The 16,547-nt window shown below is 47.3% G+C and overlaps 1 protein-coding gene across 1 annotated transcript; it reads left to right on the top strand.

Moving 5' to 3' along the window:
• Positions 1-6,553: 6,553 nt before the first annotated feature.
• Positions 6,554-12,002, top strand: LOC119377094 (juvenile hormone acid O-methyltransferase). The gene is made up of 3 exons (XM_037646695.1): positions 6,554-7,120; positions 10,309-10,465; positions 11,836-12,002. The coding sequence occupies exons 1-3, from the start codon at positions 6,554-6,556 to the stop codon at positions 12,000-12,002; spliced, it is 891 nt and encodes a 296-aa protein (XP_037502623.1).
• The last annotated feature ends 4,545 nt before the right edge of the window (positions 12,003-16,547 follow it).

Genomic DNA, 16,547 nt, shown 5'->3' with positions numbered 1-16,547 from the left:
ACAATGAAACGTTGCGGCGTGAAATAGGTCGCCTCGATAAAAGATCAGATTTCCATAAGAGAAACGGCCGATCGCCGACACGCCCACGATTGAGAAATAGAGCATCAATTATGACAAACGGCGCGTACGAATACGCACCTGACCAGCGCACGCACCTTCGAGGGCCACATTTCTGTACACTCCAGCGCCAAGTTTTTCGATCACGACTCCACCACCGAAATATGTGCACTATAACAAGCAAAGTTCGAGATCCTGCTAGATGGTAATCCATCTTCAACAACCAGCGCAGAACGGACAAGCGACAAGAAAGGAGCAGAGACAAGCGCTGTCTGAGGGTTTATTGAAAAAAAACGCACATGTCATCGTATACCACATCACGTACGTCATCATACCACATCACGCGACGCTCACAAAAAATCGCGCAACCATCGTGAGCAGGTTAAGCGAAAACGCTTATCGGACATGACGAAATACGTAATGACAAAATGCGCAGAAAAGCGAACGAAAAGCATATCAGTGGTGTGGACCGTAGTTTACGCTGTCAGCAAAAGCCAGCTCCCTTGGGCTCAAGGCAACGAGGGCTTGCTGACACAGTTACCCTTGCCAATAATCGAGGCCTCAGTGATCACTCTGGTTTGATCATTTGCATGTTTGGCCAGGACAACGGCGCAGCGCTTGTCTCTGTTCCCTTTCTTGTCCCTTGTCCGTTCTGCGCGGGTTGTTGAAGGCGTTTATAACAAGATTCGCTGAAGAACGCCGCAACACGGAACTAAACGGGTTACCTTAGCAGACGCCATGGCCCAGTGCGGATATGTCTGAGGAGATATAAGACTTCCAGTTCACAAACCATGCACTCGAATAGCATATGCCAACGGCAACATCATATTTTTTTTAATACAGTTCTTGCTCTCTCTATCTTTTATTTTTTTTCGCGCAAAAAAAAAATTGCGAACCTTGCGCTAAGTCGCGTAAGGCTTGAAACAGCGAAATGGATGATCTGCAAGTCTAATCTGGTTGCTTCTAGTTTGTGCTAGGCTTTAGCTAGGTTAGTCACGAGTCGGATGTCCAAACTCCAGATCCGAGCGTTCGCACCTCTCATAGAACGATCCTATCTTTATCTCTGCTTTTTTTTCTCTCTCTCTTTCTTTCTCTCTTGATCTTTCTATTTTATCTCTATCTCTTCTCTGTCGGCTTTTTCTCTCTCTTTTTGTGTTTCTCTTTCTCTCTTTCTATGTCTTTCTCTGTCTTCATATCTGTCTTTCTGTGTTTCTCTCTCTTTCTATACCCGTCTATGTCTTCCTATCTTTTTATGTCTTTATTCCAATTTTCTTTCCCTCTTCCTTTCTCTCTCTCTCTCAGTGAACCAGTGGTGAGTAGTGGGATTTGCCCAAGTTCTGTGGCGCATGCCCGTTCATGATGATGATAGTTTTTGATGGCGGCACAAATTACAGCTAGCTTTAAACAGCTTTGCTGTTAAAATGTTTCTCAATCTCAGCCGCGAATGTTCACTCCGACAAGCGCCGCACACTAAACAGCCTTACGTCAGCTGTATCGGGTCGCTGCTTTGGTGCACCTGTTACGAGCGGAGGAGGAGGAGGAGGAATAAACTTTTATGAACCAGCAATTTAGGTTCGTTGGCCTAGGCCTCCCACGTGGGACGTCGAGGGTCTTGCGAGGGGCGGAGGAATCATTTTTTTTTTTCATTTCTTCGCGCTACGCTACCACACTTGGTACAAAAAAAACTGCCCCACATGTGTCGCCTTCGCTCCGAATGGGCCGCGAACCAAGTTGATGACTCGTGCTGTGCTGTACCGACATCCTGCATTATAGCGGACGCGCTCTTCCCATCCATAGCTCAAAGACAGGTGCGTGACAAAGCGCAGGATGTGTCAGAGTAACAACGAATTGACGAGCCATTTCACTCTGTGAAGGTGGATGGCCAGCGAGAGAGAGAGAGTAACGAAGAGGCAGGAGACTAACCTAGCTTTGGCTCAGTTGGCTACCCTACGTTGGGATGGTGGGGGAAAGGGGAATAATAGAAAGGATGGAGAATAAAGAACAAGAGTAAGAGAAGGAGAATGAACAGTTAGTGTGAACCACAAACAACACGAACTCGCGCTGTTCACTGGCGCTCGTGAAGTTCGCGTGTCTTCAAGTACACAACAGGGCTTCCGCGGCCTTGTGCGTGTACGGAACGTGGGCCAAGGTCCAAGGATCTTCTGATCTGATGGTTGGCCTTGCATCCAGACGATGGAGCTTGGTTTCCAGACCACGTCTTTGAGTCTGGTAGGATGGCAGTGGCACAGAATGCGCTCAGTCGTCTCCTCACAGGCGCGAAGTTGTAGCGCATCAAAAAGGGTGGATGGAGAGATGAACTTAGAATTTGGAGCGATAAAATTGAATTAGCTTGCCAGGACACGGTGGGTTGGAGTCATTGGGAGGAGGCTTCGTCCGGCGGTGGACATAGTACAGGCTGTGTTGTTGATGATGCTAATTTATTTTCATCACTTGGTAGTGGTGACGACAGCTTTGTGATGACGGCCATATACACTGATTGGATCGGTTGGGGGCCTCCCACTACTCATATAAGGGGGCTACGAAGTCTGCCTCATACCTTTACTGAGTGCGAGCTGTCCCGCAAGTGCAGGGCTATGGCCATGTACGTTTCTGACAAAAATGGCGGCCGGGAACCCCTGTATACCTTTACACCCGGAAAGCCGGGGACAAAAGGCAGGCCGTTGTGGGAAGCACGCCATTGCTTCATATTCATTTCTGCATTCATTGCGACGCTCCATTTCCTTCGGACTCGGCCAACCGGAGGGGGAAAGAGAATGGCACTGCGATTAAACTTTGCCCCTCCCCCCCTTATGGGGAACTCTGCGCAGGCCTGTGGTGTTGTACGTAGATTGCTGACTAGACTGTGCGGCAGGCATGTTTGTTGGAAGCGTACAAAATCAGGTTAAATCGCACATTTGACATTTTTATCCGTCTCCAGGATCGGAGACATCGCCAGCTTTCTGCCCCTCACACGGTTCTCCACTGCCTACAGGATCGGCCCGCCTATGAAAAGAGACGATCGGTAAATTGACTATCGATAGTATCGATAGTTCTTTTGAAACTATCGATAGTGTAAACAAACTATCGATAGTGCTACTATCGACAAACTTTCGATAGTGCAATCGGTAGTACCATCGTTAATATTACTATAGCGATATTACTGCCACGCGTGTTTATTGCTTTGTTTTGACGTATTCAGGTTTCACCCACAAAGACTGTTAGCAACGTTTGACGCAGACCACGCCGTAATGTTTGAGAAGCTTCACAATTGTTTGCGATCCTTCTGTTAAGATTACGCGCCGGACGAGAACAGTCAAAGTTATTCGAGAGCTTACGCGAGCACCAGCGATAACACGGGACGGTTTGATGACTGATGTATAAAGGACGACGCGCTCCAACGATGATCAAATTACTCAACGGCTGACGACTGCTTCCGGCGCTATCAGTGCATCGCATGTATCGCTTGTATTTCGAGTTTTACAGCGAAAGCTGTTATGAGATCGTTTCACCGGCCGTTTTTGGCGCCGTAGTTGTCCGCCGCCGCCGCCGCCGCCGCCGCTGCCGCCGCCGGTGTCCGTAACCAGTATCGCTCGAAATAAGAAAAAAAACTAAATAAGAAAAAAATTCCAGGATGGAACGAGGTTCGAACCTGGGCCCTCTGCGTGGGAGCCCAGTATTCAACCTCTGAGCCATGCCGGTGCTTGAAACTGCTTTGCAAAAAGGTCCTATACAGGCTTCATGTCGGGAAGGAACCACATTAGCATATGCAATATAGCGTGATAGAAGAGTAAAATAAGCACCAAGCGTCGCACAACGCGAATTCTGTAACCAGGCGTCACACAATGCGAATTGCGCAACGAGTAGGTTGTTGAATGCTTCCAACCCATTACAAAGGGTTGGAAGCATTCCCATAATTCTTCGTCGTCATCAGGCACAGCATCAACAAAGTGCGCATAATGCCTTACATGTGTTTAGCAGGTACCACGGCTCTCCGTAGAATGACGAAAAATGGCACAGTGCCTGCTGCCCTACTTCTCAAAAACTACAATGATTTATAGCGTAGTGGGTTCCTCGCAAGTGCACTTGTATTGGTTGCCAAGGAAGCCCATAAGCGCATGATCCATTTTCTCGGGGTCTCAGTAAAATTACAATGATTTAGAGCGTAGTGGGTTCCTCGCAAGTGCACTTGTATTGGTTGCCAAGGAAGCCCATAAGCGCTGATGCATAACCTCGGGTCTCAGTAAAATTACAATGATTTATAGCGTAGTGGGTTCCTCGCAAGTGCACTTGTATTGGTTGCCAAGGAAGCCCATAAGCGCATGATTCATTTCCTCGGGGTCTCAGTAAAGGTCTTCGCCCCCCCCCCCCCCCCGTCTCTCTCCCACGTCAACGTATGTTATACAGCATGACGGGAGAGGGAAATAGCGACCGGGCGTCACCCAATGCAAATTGCATAACTGGTGGGCCGTTTAAAGCTTCCAACCCATTACAAAGGGCTGAGCCATAATTCTTCATCGTCATCAGTCATCGCGTCAACAAAGTGCACATAATGCCTTACAGACGTGTAGCTGGTGCCTCGCTTCTCCGCAGAATGACAAATAATGTCTCAGTAGGTGCTTCCCAACTTCACAAAAATTGTGATTTATGGCGTAGTGGGTACCATTCTAGTGTACTTCTATTGTAGCCCCAAGAGAGCTTACAACGGGCTCTAGAAACGCCGCTCTTCCAGCTTTCGCTGTGACTGTGCTGCGATTTCAGCGCAGGCCTGGCGTTTTTTTTTTATTTTCTGGGCACAAGTTCGCCCAAATAAAGCTCCGTATTTCCCAGTCTTGCTGCAGCATTCTTCACCGTCACAACCACGTGAGAATACTATCGATAGCGGTGTGAACAATGATGCGGTTGCTGGCCGGCCATATTGTCAATATATTTGCGATAGCCAACTACCAGCTTCGCTTAATTTATGACCAATTTCGGCCGAGAAATTATCTATTTCCGCAGTGAAAATGGCGGACTATATCCATCAATAAATTCGTATCCAAAAGCAATGAGTTACAGCTTACAATTCACTTCTTGATATTTTTTATTTTGAAATCATAAAATGCAATATCAATTTGAAGCCGCGCAGTCCCACCACATGTAAAGGCTTCTATACCGCTACAGCTGAACAGTTTGACTTTATGATCATGTGTCAGCAAAGCACTCTGGTGAAGAACACAATCATGTCAACTTTCTTGCCCTTGAGCCTGCTCCTCCGGCTCCACTATGTACCACGCGCGCGGGGAACCAAGTTTATTCTGCAGTGAGTCGGCGATGTTGTTTTATACTATCGATAGTACCATCGAATTTCTTACTATCGATAGCGCTATCGATAGTATTTTTGACTATCGATAGCTCGATAGTGACTCAACTATCGATAGTATCGATAGTACCATCGATAGTTCTGCATCACTAGTGCCGAGGTCACCATTGTTATGAGGTCACCATTGCGTCATGATGACGTCAAACATTTTGGCGATCTGTGACGTCATTGATGACGTCGTGTTACGCGGGGTCAGAGGCTTTCGGTACACCATCGGCACACCTACAGACTATTATTATTTACTTTCTTTTTGCAACATTCGTGTCGACGCAGCCGTCTTGCGATGTCTCTTCATGTCTCGCGAAATCTCAAAATTTCTTGACTATGAGACGTATAAGGCTCCCGCCTTAATACGCTCGACGACCGATGAAACGGGCGCAAAGAACATACAGGCGGCGACGCCGCCCGCATGAGCTCGTTGTGACGTCATAGATCTTGATGGGGTCTGCTATGAACTGCATAATTCTTATCGGTACAAATGGATTAGACTGTGTGCTAAAGGATCTAACGCAGCGAGTTTCAGGAAAATTTTGAAGCTATTGAGGCCAAAATACGGTAAGAGTACTTGAAATCCGTGTCATCACAGTGCCATTCAAGTGCTCAAGTTTCGGCGCGACATTTAAAATTGAAAGTTTGATCCCCGTTTTCTCCTTTAACAATTAACCTTCGATGGCGACATTAACGACAATACGCTTCTTCTAGAAAACATCGCCAGCCCAAACTTATTTAGTGTTTAACTTTGGTACATCCCTTAAAGCAGGGTCTCAAACTCGCAAGACTGTCCATGCTTCGTGTTGCAAGATCTGTACGCGCCGTTGGCAGAAATCGCGGAGGTCTCTTGATTGTGGCGCCAAATGTTGGCGAGAAGGCAAGCTACAGCGAATGGCGTTTTTGTGTGTTTCGATGCGTAAGCCCGCCACCAATGCCGCATTGATGAAGCGACCAGTGTGTTTGCGCTTGCGGCTTACATTTTGCAGACGATACCGCGGTTATTGCGAAGTAATTTCGTAGTTCCTCCATTTCATCAGATTTGCTTGATTTGAAAACGAGCGTCGCTTTGTGCGCTTAACGGAGAAATCCACAATGATTTTTTTTTCCTTCCCGAACGCGAAGCAGAGTCGGTCAGTTCTGGACGACATGGCCAGCGTGCACCCGGAAACGGTGCACAAACCGTTCACTCAAACGGGGACACCGATGGTGTACGACGAAGCACACCGAGGCATGGTTGAATCTACAGTGCAGCTGCTCGAGACTTGGCAGAAGTCGTTCTTCACGCACTCCGAAGAAAACGACGCCAGCGACCACCAGTACCTGGAGATCGGCTGCGGTCCGGGCAACATCGCTCGCAACCACCTGCTGCCCCTGTGTCCTCCGAGCTTGAAGAGGCTCGTCGGTACGGACATCTCGGAAGCTATGGTGAACTATGCCAGGACGGCGCACGCCCACCCGAAGGTCGATTACCGAGTGCTGGACGTCACCGCAGACGAGGACGTGTCCCGGTTCATCGCCGAGGAAGGCCGATTTCAGAGGGTGTACTCCTTCCTCGTGCTTCACTGTATACACGACAAGGCCGCCGCGTTGAAGAACATCGAGCGCCTGATGACGCCTGGTGGCGAGTGCCTCGTCATATACAACCCATACTTGAAGTGGGGAGAGTTCCAGCGGGCGCTACTGGAAAGCGACTCGTGGGAAAAATACCACGGCGTGAGTAGGACGTTGGGTATTGAATGAGGTGTAAACGCTAACCTAAACAGAACATAACTGGAGTGGAGCCATACTCGGACATTTTAATGGGTATCTCAGTTTATTTAGAGCGAAGATGCACAAGTAGTTTACCAAATTTGAAAACGTTGGGCAGCTCATAGCCCCGTACCAGCAATTCGCATCTTCATTTCCTGTTCGGATAATGCTCTAAATTCGTGACGTAGCAGAAAATTGTTTCGGTGGGGGCCGGGAGGGCAAGTGTGGTCGAGTGCGATTTTGTGCCTTGCATCCCATGGCAGAAAGAAATTTCGATAAGGGCACGTGCCCGGTGTGTCAGCCCCTGGCTACGCCACTGTCTAAAGGTGACGTGTGAAATGCGCACGTGCACGTGGGGCTTCTTAAATTGTCTCAACTTCGCAGTCGCAGGATTCGCGGTTTATATATAGTTACAAGAGAAACTGAAGAAATCCTCCCTGGATAAGACATTAACAAAGCCTATAGTTTCACTGGAGGCCCCGCCACGGTGGTCTAATGGTTATGGCGTTCGAGCGCTGACCCGAAGGACGCGGGAACGAATCCCAGCCGCGGCGGCTGCACTTTCGATGGAGGCAGAAATGTTTGAGGCCCGTGTACTTAGATTTAGGTGCACGCTAAAGAACCCCAAGTGGTCGAAATTTCCGGAGCCCTCCACTACGGCGTCTCTCATAATTATATCGTGGTTTTGGGACGTTAAACCACAGTTATTCTTATTAGTTTCACTGGAGTTGTCAGGAGCTGCACTGTACAATTTCTTTGGAGTAATGACAGTTGCTGTTATTTGATTCTATGGTTCCTAGCGAAACTATAGCAAGGAAGGCTGCACAGTATCATGACCATACTCCGAGATATTTTAAAGGAGCACTGACACAAAAATTTTGCACCTTCTTTTTTTTGCAATAGATAGCTTATGATCCACTTATGACGGCTGCAAACCTCGTTTGCGCGAGTGCACGACGGTTATTTATTTAGAGACGTTTTTACAGCGCCCAGTCGCAGTTTCGGTTTCAAAGAGCACCGAGGTAGGCAGCACTACTTCCGGAGGACGGGTAAACACAGCTGGCCACGTGACCACACAAAATTGTGACGTAGGCGACGCGCGAGAGCGGGTGCGGCGGGCGTTGCACTTACGGTTCGTCTGCTACGCCAGTTCGTCTGACGCGGGACGCTTCGAGCTGCTTGCTTTTTGATCTGCGTTTTTCACGATAGAAGTGCGGACGTCGTCCGTGTTGTTGCCAGGCATGGTTCGAGCAGTCAATAGAGCGTTTTAGTCTGTCCGGCATTAAAAAATGCGTCGCGTAAAACCAAACAAAGTGTCCCCAAGGTGGCACTAGGTCAAGTGGCGCCAGCTATGGAGGGTTAGAAACAACTAACAAACGCGTAATCTATGTCCTCCGAGCATTCGGAAGCGCCCATTTCGACTCGTTAACCCTACAGCATCGATCATTTGACTATGGCTCTCAAAAACGGCGCCGAATCGGGACGAATACATTGCTGTCGAAGCTTAAGGACATAAATCTAAAGCAAATGGAAGCATCAGTTCGGAGCTTACACGCTACAGAGCGCACGGCGGCCACTTGATAGATTCGAAGTGGACGACAACCGCTTTTGGCAGTGCGGCCATGTTTTTCGGAGGCGCGAATGCCTCGCCGGAGAAGCTTGCCGTGCACGTTGGACAGCTCTCGCGCGTGCGGCGACGGCCGATGTTCTGCGGCACCACGCCGTTGCGGCAGGCTTGCCGCTAGCGTGAGCGGGCCATAACATCTGCCAAATGGCACGACGACCGAACAGCGGAAGGGAGCAGAACCAGCACACACAAAGCCTCAGGCACGGAGGAAGAAATGGCAGGTAGCACAAGCGCACAAGCGCAAGGGCACAACCAGCAACCAGCCAACACAAACTCGTGACGTAGGCTTGTTTACATAACTGCCGCGTTGATGTCGGCGTCGCGAGGTGCTCGCATCTCGCTCAGTCGCGCGGCATGCACTTTAAATTTGATTTTAAATATGTTCTAGGCTATATTGGCCCTTGATATTTCGTAGACGTTGTGTATGGCACCACATGCATCTATTTCACTCATTATCTCGCCTTCGAAATTTTGTGTCAGTGCTCCTTTAAGAGCAGTGAACACGCACGTTGGTTAGAAATGTCTCGCGTGGAAGTAGGGTGTAGCCGCTTTGTAAGACACCACTGATCCTGGCACCACTGGCAGTCGAACTGCCGTGCTGCCGGTACGAGTCAGACCGTCGCAGGGTTTCTTAAGAACACCGACGAATATTCTTCGCTCTCATTTTTGCGGACCAGAAAACTGTGACGTCACAGCGTAGCGGCACAATGGATACGCACCGTCACGCTATCTATTGCAACCGGCGAGAATCAATAGCCCTGGGCTGCCACGCCGGCTGACGTAGCACAGGGCGAAAGCGAAACTTGTCGAATTGCCCCGCCGCGGTTATGGTGCTCGACTTCCGACCCGAAGTTCATGGGATCGAATGCTGGTCGCGGCGGCTACATATGGATGGAGGCAAAATGATAAGAGGCCCGTGTGGTTTGATTTAGGTACACGTTAAAGAACCCGCGGTGGTCGAAATTTCCATAGCCCTCACTACGGCGGCTCTCATAATCATATGCGGGTTTTGTGACGTAAAACCCCAACCATCATTATTATTAAAGCCACTCCGAGTTCAAAAGAACGCGGTTTCTCTCTCCTCTTCGCTTACCCCCCTATAGGCGCTATCTCCACTTCATCACTTATTTCTTCAGAAAAACGTGGACAATGTCAGCACTAAGCGCTGAGCCTATCAGGATTTTGCGCTTTTCAGCTGCACGAAGTTATCTCCGCTTGCGCACTCGAAAATGTACTAAGTGAATTCAGTTGGTCGCTCACGAGAGTCAAGCGAGACAAGGTAGAACTGGCGTGCGACTGCGTGGCAAAGCACGGTAGGACAGCATTCACAACGGATGTCCCTCGTATGTACGGACCACTCGAGAGTTTGTTCGCTAATGACGTCACGTGAATTACCCCGAGCGTCACGAAGTACGCCTAAAAGAGGTACACCGCCAGGAGAGCGCAAAGCTCTCATTCTTTGTATTTTCAGAGGATGCTTAGAGGTCGTTGAACATGTTTTCCGCGAACCATTGCTTCCTTACAGGTGGTCTGGCGCGCAATGCCCGTGTTCCACGAATCCAACGACCCTGTTTCCTTGAGAAAGAGCTTTTTCGATCTCGTCGAGCTGACTGGGCTCGTGCCGCTGACCTGCGAGCTGGTTCGAATCAATGTGAAAAGCGCCAACGTCGATGACCTTGCACGTAAGTGTGAGACTGTGGTCTGCATTTCATTTCGCTTAACTTATTCATCTTCATCGGTCCCATTGGGCAGGACCCGGGCACAAAAACAAAAAACAAAAATCACGCCATATCCACGAAGTGAATGATGATGAGTGGGCGAAGCTCCGGAGGTAATCTGGTAAACCGCCAATCCCCGTAAATTTTGCCCACTCGATCATCATACAAAGACCTGACACACAAACGCGGGGGTCCTCATATATGACGTTAAGCTCAGGGGAACGTTTATTGTCGGCGTTGCCGTTTTGCCTTTCGAGGGCGAGAGCGCCTTCACGATTGTTTTCATCCATGGCAGAAAGAGAATGTGTGGTCTGCAACACGCTTATACTTCATGGTCATCAGCGTCATCGTTATCACGTGTAGTGGGTACATTCCACTATACTGGAACGCGCTTATTCTTCATGGTCATCAGTCGTCACCGTCATGGAACGCGCTTATACTTCATGGTCGTCAACGTCATCGTCATCGTTATCACGTGTAGTGGGTACATTCCACTATACTGGAACGCGCTTATTCTTCATGGTCATCAGTGGTCATCGTCATCTTTATCACATGGAGTGGATACATCCCACTATGCGTGGCTACATACAACATACTACAAAAGAGGGACAAGCCCACATTCTGAGGAGCTTCGCCCCTAAAAAATAGCACCCTCACGGTGAATTCTACTTGTGTCCCACATCATACCATCTATGTAAAATAAGTGTTGCATATAGTTACGGCACGAAGTATTTCGCATTTCAGTACATAGAAGGAGGCAGTTCCACTAAATGTGTGCTGTGCGTTTACACCATGCGATGGTTATTGTCTCTTGAGTTACCTCAAACGCCACCTACGAAAGAGAATGGTTTTATTATTTTTTCTTTGCTATCCGTGCACCAAAAAAGCATAATTGACAACAAACTCAAAGATTCGCCAGCGATGTCCGTCCGCCCACCCCCGCCCGTCCGTCCGTCCGCCTATCTATCTATCTATCTATCTATCTATCTATCTATCTATCTATCTATCTATCTATCTATCTATCTATCTATCTATCTATCTATCTATCTATCTATCTATCTATCTATCTATCTATCTATCTATCTATCTATCTATCTATCATATGTCGGCTCATTTTTCCATTCCCCCAGTGCAGGATTGCCAACCAGACCTTTGGCTGGATAATAGCCCTGCCCCTGCCTTTCTGTTACCCTCCATTATATAGGTTCCGCAATAAGTAATTAATTAATTAATTAATTAGTGTATACAGTGATAAGCAAAGCTTTTTTTTGCGCTTACATAAATGCTTATTGGGACTTCTCTTGATATCGTTAACTGTCTATTTCACTTTTCAGGATTGTTCGCAACTGCCAATCCGATTTATCCTCTGCTGACGGAAGAAGAAAAACCAATGTTGCTCGACTTCGCCAAGAATTTTCTGCTGGAAGGAGGCTGTTCCAGCTTCTCGCCCACAGGGTCAACGCAGGAGCTCAGATTTGTTTTTCACGGATACAAACCGTAGCCTCTAAACTGGGCAGGAATACGAAATCGTGCCTTTTTTTTAAGGAGAGCTGCGCACCTATACGATGCACCAGCCACTCCTCCATTCTTACGTGCAGTACAGAGAGGAACATTTCACGAATAACGAAGCAATAAAGCATCGAAGAGTTCCATCGAGTAATTTGTGGGGTGCGACACAAGCCCGAAGTGAACAATCTAAATTTGCACGTCAGAACGACAAGTACGACGCAGTCAATAAAAAAAAAGAAAAGACTGATTCGTAAATTTATTTTAAATATTTAAACTGGCCTTGCAACGCTTTTCCACGTGTCACTGATCCCTTTAATAGGGAGGGCAATCGCCGGGCAGATTCCAAGGGATGACGTATCGGCCCCCGAAACGCACCACGAAAGCGCGGACAACTTAGAGTAGGTCCTTTTAGTGCGCCAGCGAGCGCCGGTGGTGGTCTAGAGACCGATTCGGAGCCAAGAGTTGATAACACAAACAAAATATATTCTCAGTTAAGGCAGTACAAGCTATAAACAAACATGCACACTAGGCTGGTATCAATTACAGCTCACAGTATAACTGAGATGGCGTTTAAACACACGGGAACAAAACAAACAGATCACGCGCTACAACTGCAATCTTATGCATTACACGCAATTCAAGAACAGTTCAAGTCTTTCTTTCTTTCTTCTTTCTTTATTCAATACTGCAGACATTATACAGGTCCAAGCAGGGCGAGGGCAAGAACAAGAAACAAACCAAGCAAACAAACATAATTAATACAGTTTGAAATAATCACAATGTGACACCAGGCAACAAATAATTATTCCAGTCAGTTACGGCTCGATGGAAAAAGAAAATTTGAATAATGTGTTCGCGTAAAATATGGTGTCATTTAATTAGGATGATGGTGGCGAGTATGTCTTGATGTTGAAGATGAAAGGCAGGGTGAAGGGTTAATTGCTAGTTTCCGATTCCAAAGAAGGTAAAGAAATTCTAAACGTCCTGAATATTTACCAAACGTATCCAGTCCACAATTCTTGAAACGTATCTTCAATGCGTCTCTTGCCCCGCCACGGTGGTCTAGTGGTTAAGGCCCTTGACTGCTGACCCGAAGGTCGCAGGATCGAGTCCCGGCCGCGGCGGCTGCATTTTCGATGGAGGCGAAAATGTTTGAGGCCCGTGTACTTAAATTTAGGTGCACGTTAAAGAACCCCAGGGGGTCGAAATTTGCGGAGCCCTTCACTACGGCGTTACTGATAGTCATATCGTGGTTTTGGGACGTTAAACCACAGACATTATTATTATTGAATGCTTCTCTTCCAGGGAACACTCACGCAAACTCCAGCGCTGATCGTCGTTCTTCCCTTCCGTCGTCGGCCCCGAATATTTCTCTTCCAGGAAACACTCACGTAACTTTCCGCTGCTCACATGGCGTCATCACTCGATTCTTCCAGATCGACGATCGACTGACCACACTACATCACAAAACACGCCTTCTTTCGCAGGCAGAACTACACTCAACATAACTTCTTCACCATCTCCGGACCGACTGCTACTCCTGACATCCCGTCGCCGAACGTTTATATCTCCTCGCACCCGCGTTCCAGAACCTTCAAGTGTCTTCCTCGGCGTGCAGCACAGCCAGAGCTACACTCTTAATCAGGTACCACTTAAAGTGCTAGATATAGCCAGGAAACCGGACATTTTTTGTCTGGTTTCCTGGATATAGCCAGCATTTTCCCAGGACCTGATTTTGAGTGTAGGGAAAGGGCGAGATTCTTCGCGCCGGTTCCACTCGCGGCGGCGTCGCGTTTTTTTCTTTCGTGATGTTGCGAGACTTTTCGAGGCGTTTGATACGAGACTGCTGGCTGTCTGCGGCTGTTTCAAATGGGTGAGGAGGCGCGCTCGCGGCGTCTTTTGATACTTCTTTTTTCCGTGACGCGCGCTTGTTGAGGGAACCACCGGCGCCGGGATTTCATGTCGTTTTAAGTCGGCGACGCGCGTTCAATTAAGCGCTCGTTTGTGACACCACGCAATCGAATGGATTCGGTATCGGAGTTTAATGCCTCAAGAATCGACTGACGCAAAACCTTCTAGAATCCATCAAGTACGAGCAGAGTTAAAGGGATTTTTCGCACGCTATAAGAGCTTTCTATCTCATTTCCTCCCAGCGGAGCGAGCTGAAAGCTACACAGAAGTACAGAAGTTACGTCTGTACATCAGCCCACGTCGGGGCCTTGGGCACTTTTTTTTTTCTTTGGGAAGACCGAATGACCAGATACAACGACATCACGAAACATTATAGGTTACAGAGGGGCATATTTCCGCCACCTCACCCAAAATTGACAAAAAAAAAGCAGTCTGTCGAATGGCGGCGGTTACAAACTAGGACGTATCCGAATCCCGCGCTCTCGCACATGATATATCCGGATCAGTGCTGGGCAGTATCGAAGATACATATATCTTAGATACTATCTTAGATACTCTATGGGTATCTTTTATCTGTATCGCGATACGTCTCGAAAAACGAGTATCTCTATCTGTACTTCCGATACATTCAATAATGTATCGCGTATCTTAAGATACACGATACATCTATCGCAACACAGCCGTGCGAAACAATAATCGCTGGAAGAGCTTCGCTTCTCAAGCTGGTACTGGTGCCACTAAGCCATCTGAATAAGTCTAAGGGCAGTGACGGTATTTTATTTTGACGCCATAAAGTCATCTAGTGATGGTATAAGATCAGGAAGACAAGCACGCGGACGTCTACGCCCAGCCCACGTACCTTTTTTTTTTTTCTCGATTTCTTTTCTTTTTAGTTGCGCCAATGCCACAACACTTGCTCTTAGCCACTGTCCTGCGCCGGGTACTCCATTGGGTGCGGTGTCTATCACAAATTCTGATGTTGCTACAGTGTCGTTATTGAACATTCACTTGCGTCTTGCTCCGTACGAAATGTGATGCGTGAAAGAATGGGGTTGCTTTGCGTCGCGTGCATTTTACATATCAGCGATTTGAAGGATCTCGTGGATGTAAGTTTGACTTGCATGCAGTGAATTACATTTTATGCAAATAAGATTCTAGCAACTTTAGCACCACTGGTATTGATGCTAGACCTAATAGAACAAGCGTTTACCCAACAGAAACTATCTTGGCGTACCGTATTTTTCACTACCATCTACATTTATTCAAATAATTTATGAAGTCATAATTTGATTACTATCACAAGTGCTTTCTTAGCAGTCATGCTGCATCACATACATTACCTAGGTCTCTGCACTGCTTTTGCGGTCTAGTCACTGCAGTATGTCTTTTGTAAAGCGCTCCCAAAATAAGATTTCTGCTTTATTCTTCTGTCTGCTTTATTTCTACTACTACTGTTTACACATTTACACGTCACCAAGGCGATTTTGAAAACGAATATATTATTATGGACGTGTCTTGAGTATACAGTACAAAATATTCTCCTTACCGCTTAAGAAAATAGCGAAACTGAATTTGCATTATAATAATGAAAATCATTAGGAGCCACCTTCTCGCGATTCGAGAAACCTTGTTTTGCTGAATGCTCTGTTTTGCTCATGAGCGTCACAACGAGCAGTTTCAGGCAATTTTACATAGGCACGGAATTTTCTATTGTCTCAAACAGGTAAGTTGACGATACTTCATGCCCATAGATATTAAGGGCGCCGTCTGTATTGTGTTTCTGTACTCATTCAATGTGAATGTTTGATACACAACCACCTCTCTGTTTTACTAATATTTGTTTTCTGTCTTAGGCCTTCTATATTATTTTCCTTGTACTAATCGCCACGTAATGGGAGCTATAAGCGGCAACAGTGCGAATAGCGGCGGTGTCCTGCGACGCTTTGTGCAACTATACACTACGTCTGAGACATATTCGTGTTGCGCATGTTCTCTCGTTGAAGAAAAATTGCTAAAAGAATGCACGTTAGTGAGTATATTAACAAAGAATCCCTTACGCCAGCAGCTAAGAACATGGAAATTGATTTCAGTTTTACGTCATCTACGTATACACCAGAAGTCTCAAACTCAGCTCATAGCCGGCGGGCCGTAGTCGCAAAATTTAGCTCAAAGGGCTGGGACATGAAGATGGTGGGGTCGGAGAGAGTTTGAACAAAATGACGTAGCCATTTCAAAGGAAGCCTTTCCCATATCTCATATATAAGTCATTTCTGAAGAAGATTTGGAGTCAGAGAAACATCGATTCCGATGTACACAACGAGTGAAATCTGGACGCCGCTTGAAATATAGAGTTTTGTTTCACGGTCATGTTTCAGCACATGGTGACCACATCTCCCGAAAGAAATGCTTGAGACCAGTTATGTCTGTGTAGCTCACGAACATACTTATTTAGAAATAAAAACAAATATGACGGAGACGGTCATGTGTGCCGGCCGGGCCGCTAGCGAAACGGTCTCAAACCCCGTATACACCATTGCGTTACACCCCCCTCCCCCCCCCCCCCCCCCCAAAAAAAAAAGTCGCCATCAGCGTTGTTACTGCTGTACACCTGTCCGGATATACGGTA

The sequence above is a fragment of the Rhipicephalus sanguineus genome, unplaced genomic scaffold (assembly GCF_013339695.2).
Source record: "Rhipicephalus sanguineus isolate Rsan-2018 unplaced genomic scaffold, BIME_Rsan_1.4 Seq346, whole genome shotgun sequence".
NCBI classification, from domain to species: Eukaryota; Metazoa; Arthropoda; class Arachnida; order Ixodida; family Ixodidae; genus Rhipicephalus; species Rhipicephalus sanguineus.
This window is presented reverse-complemented; position numbering and strand designations above follow the sequence as displayed.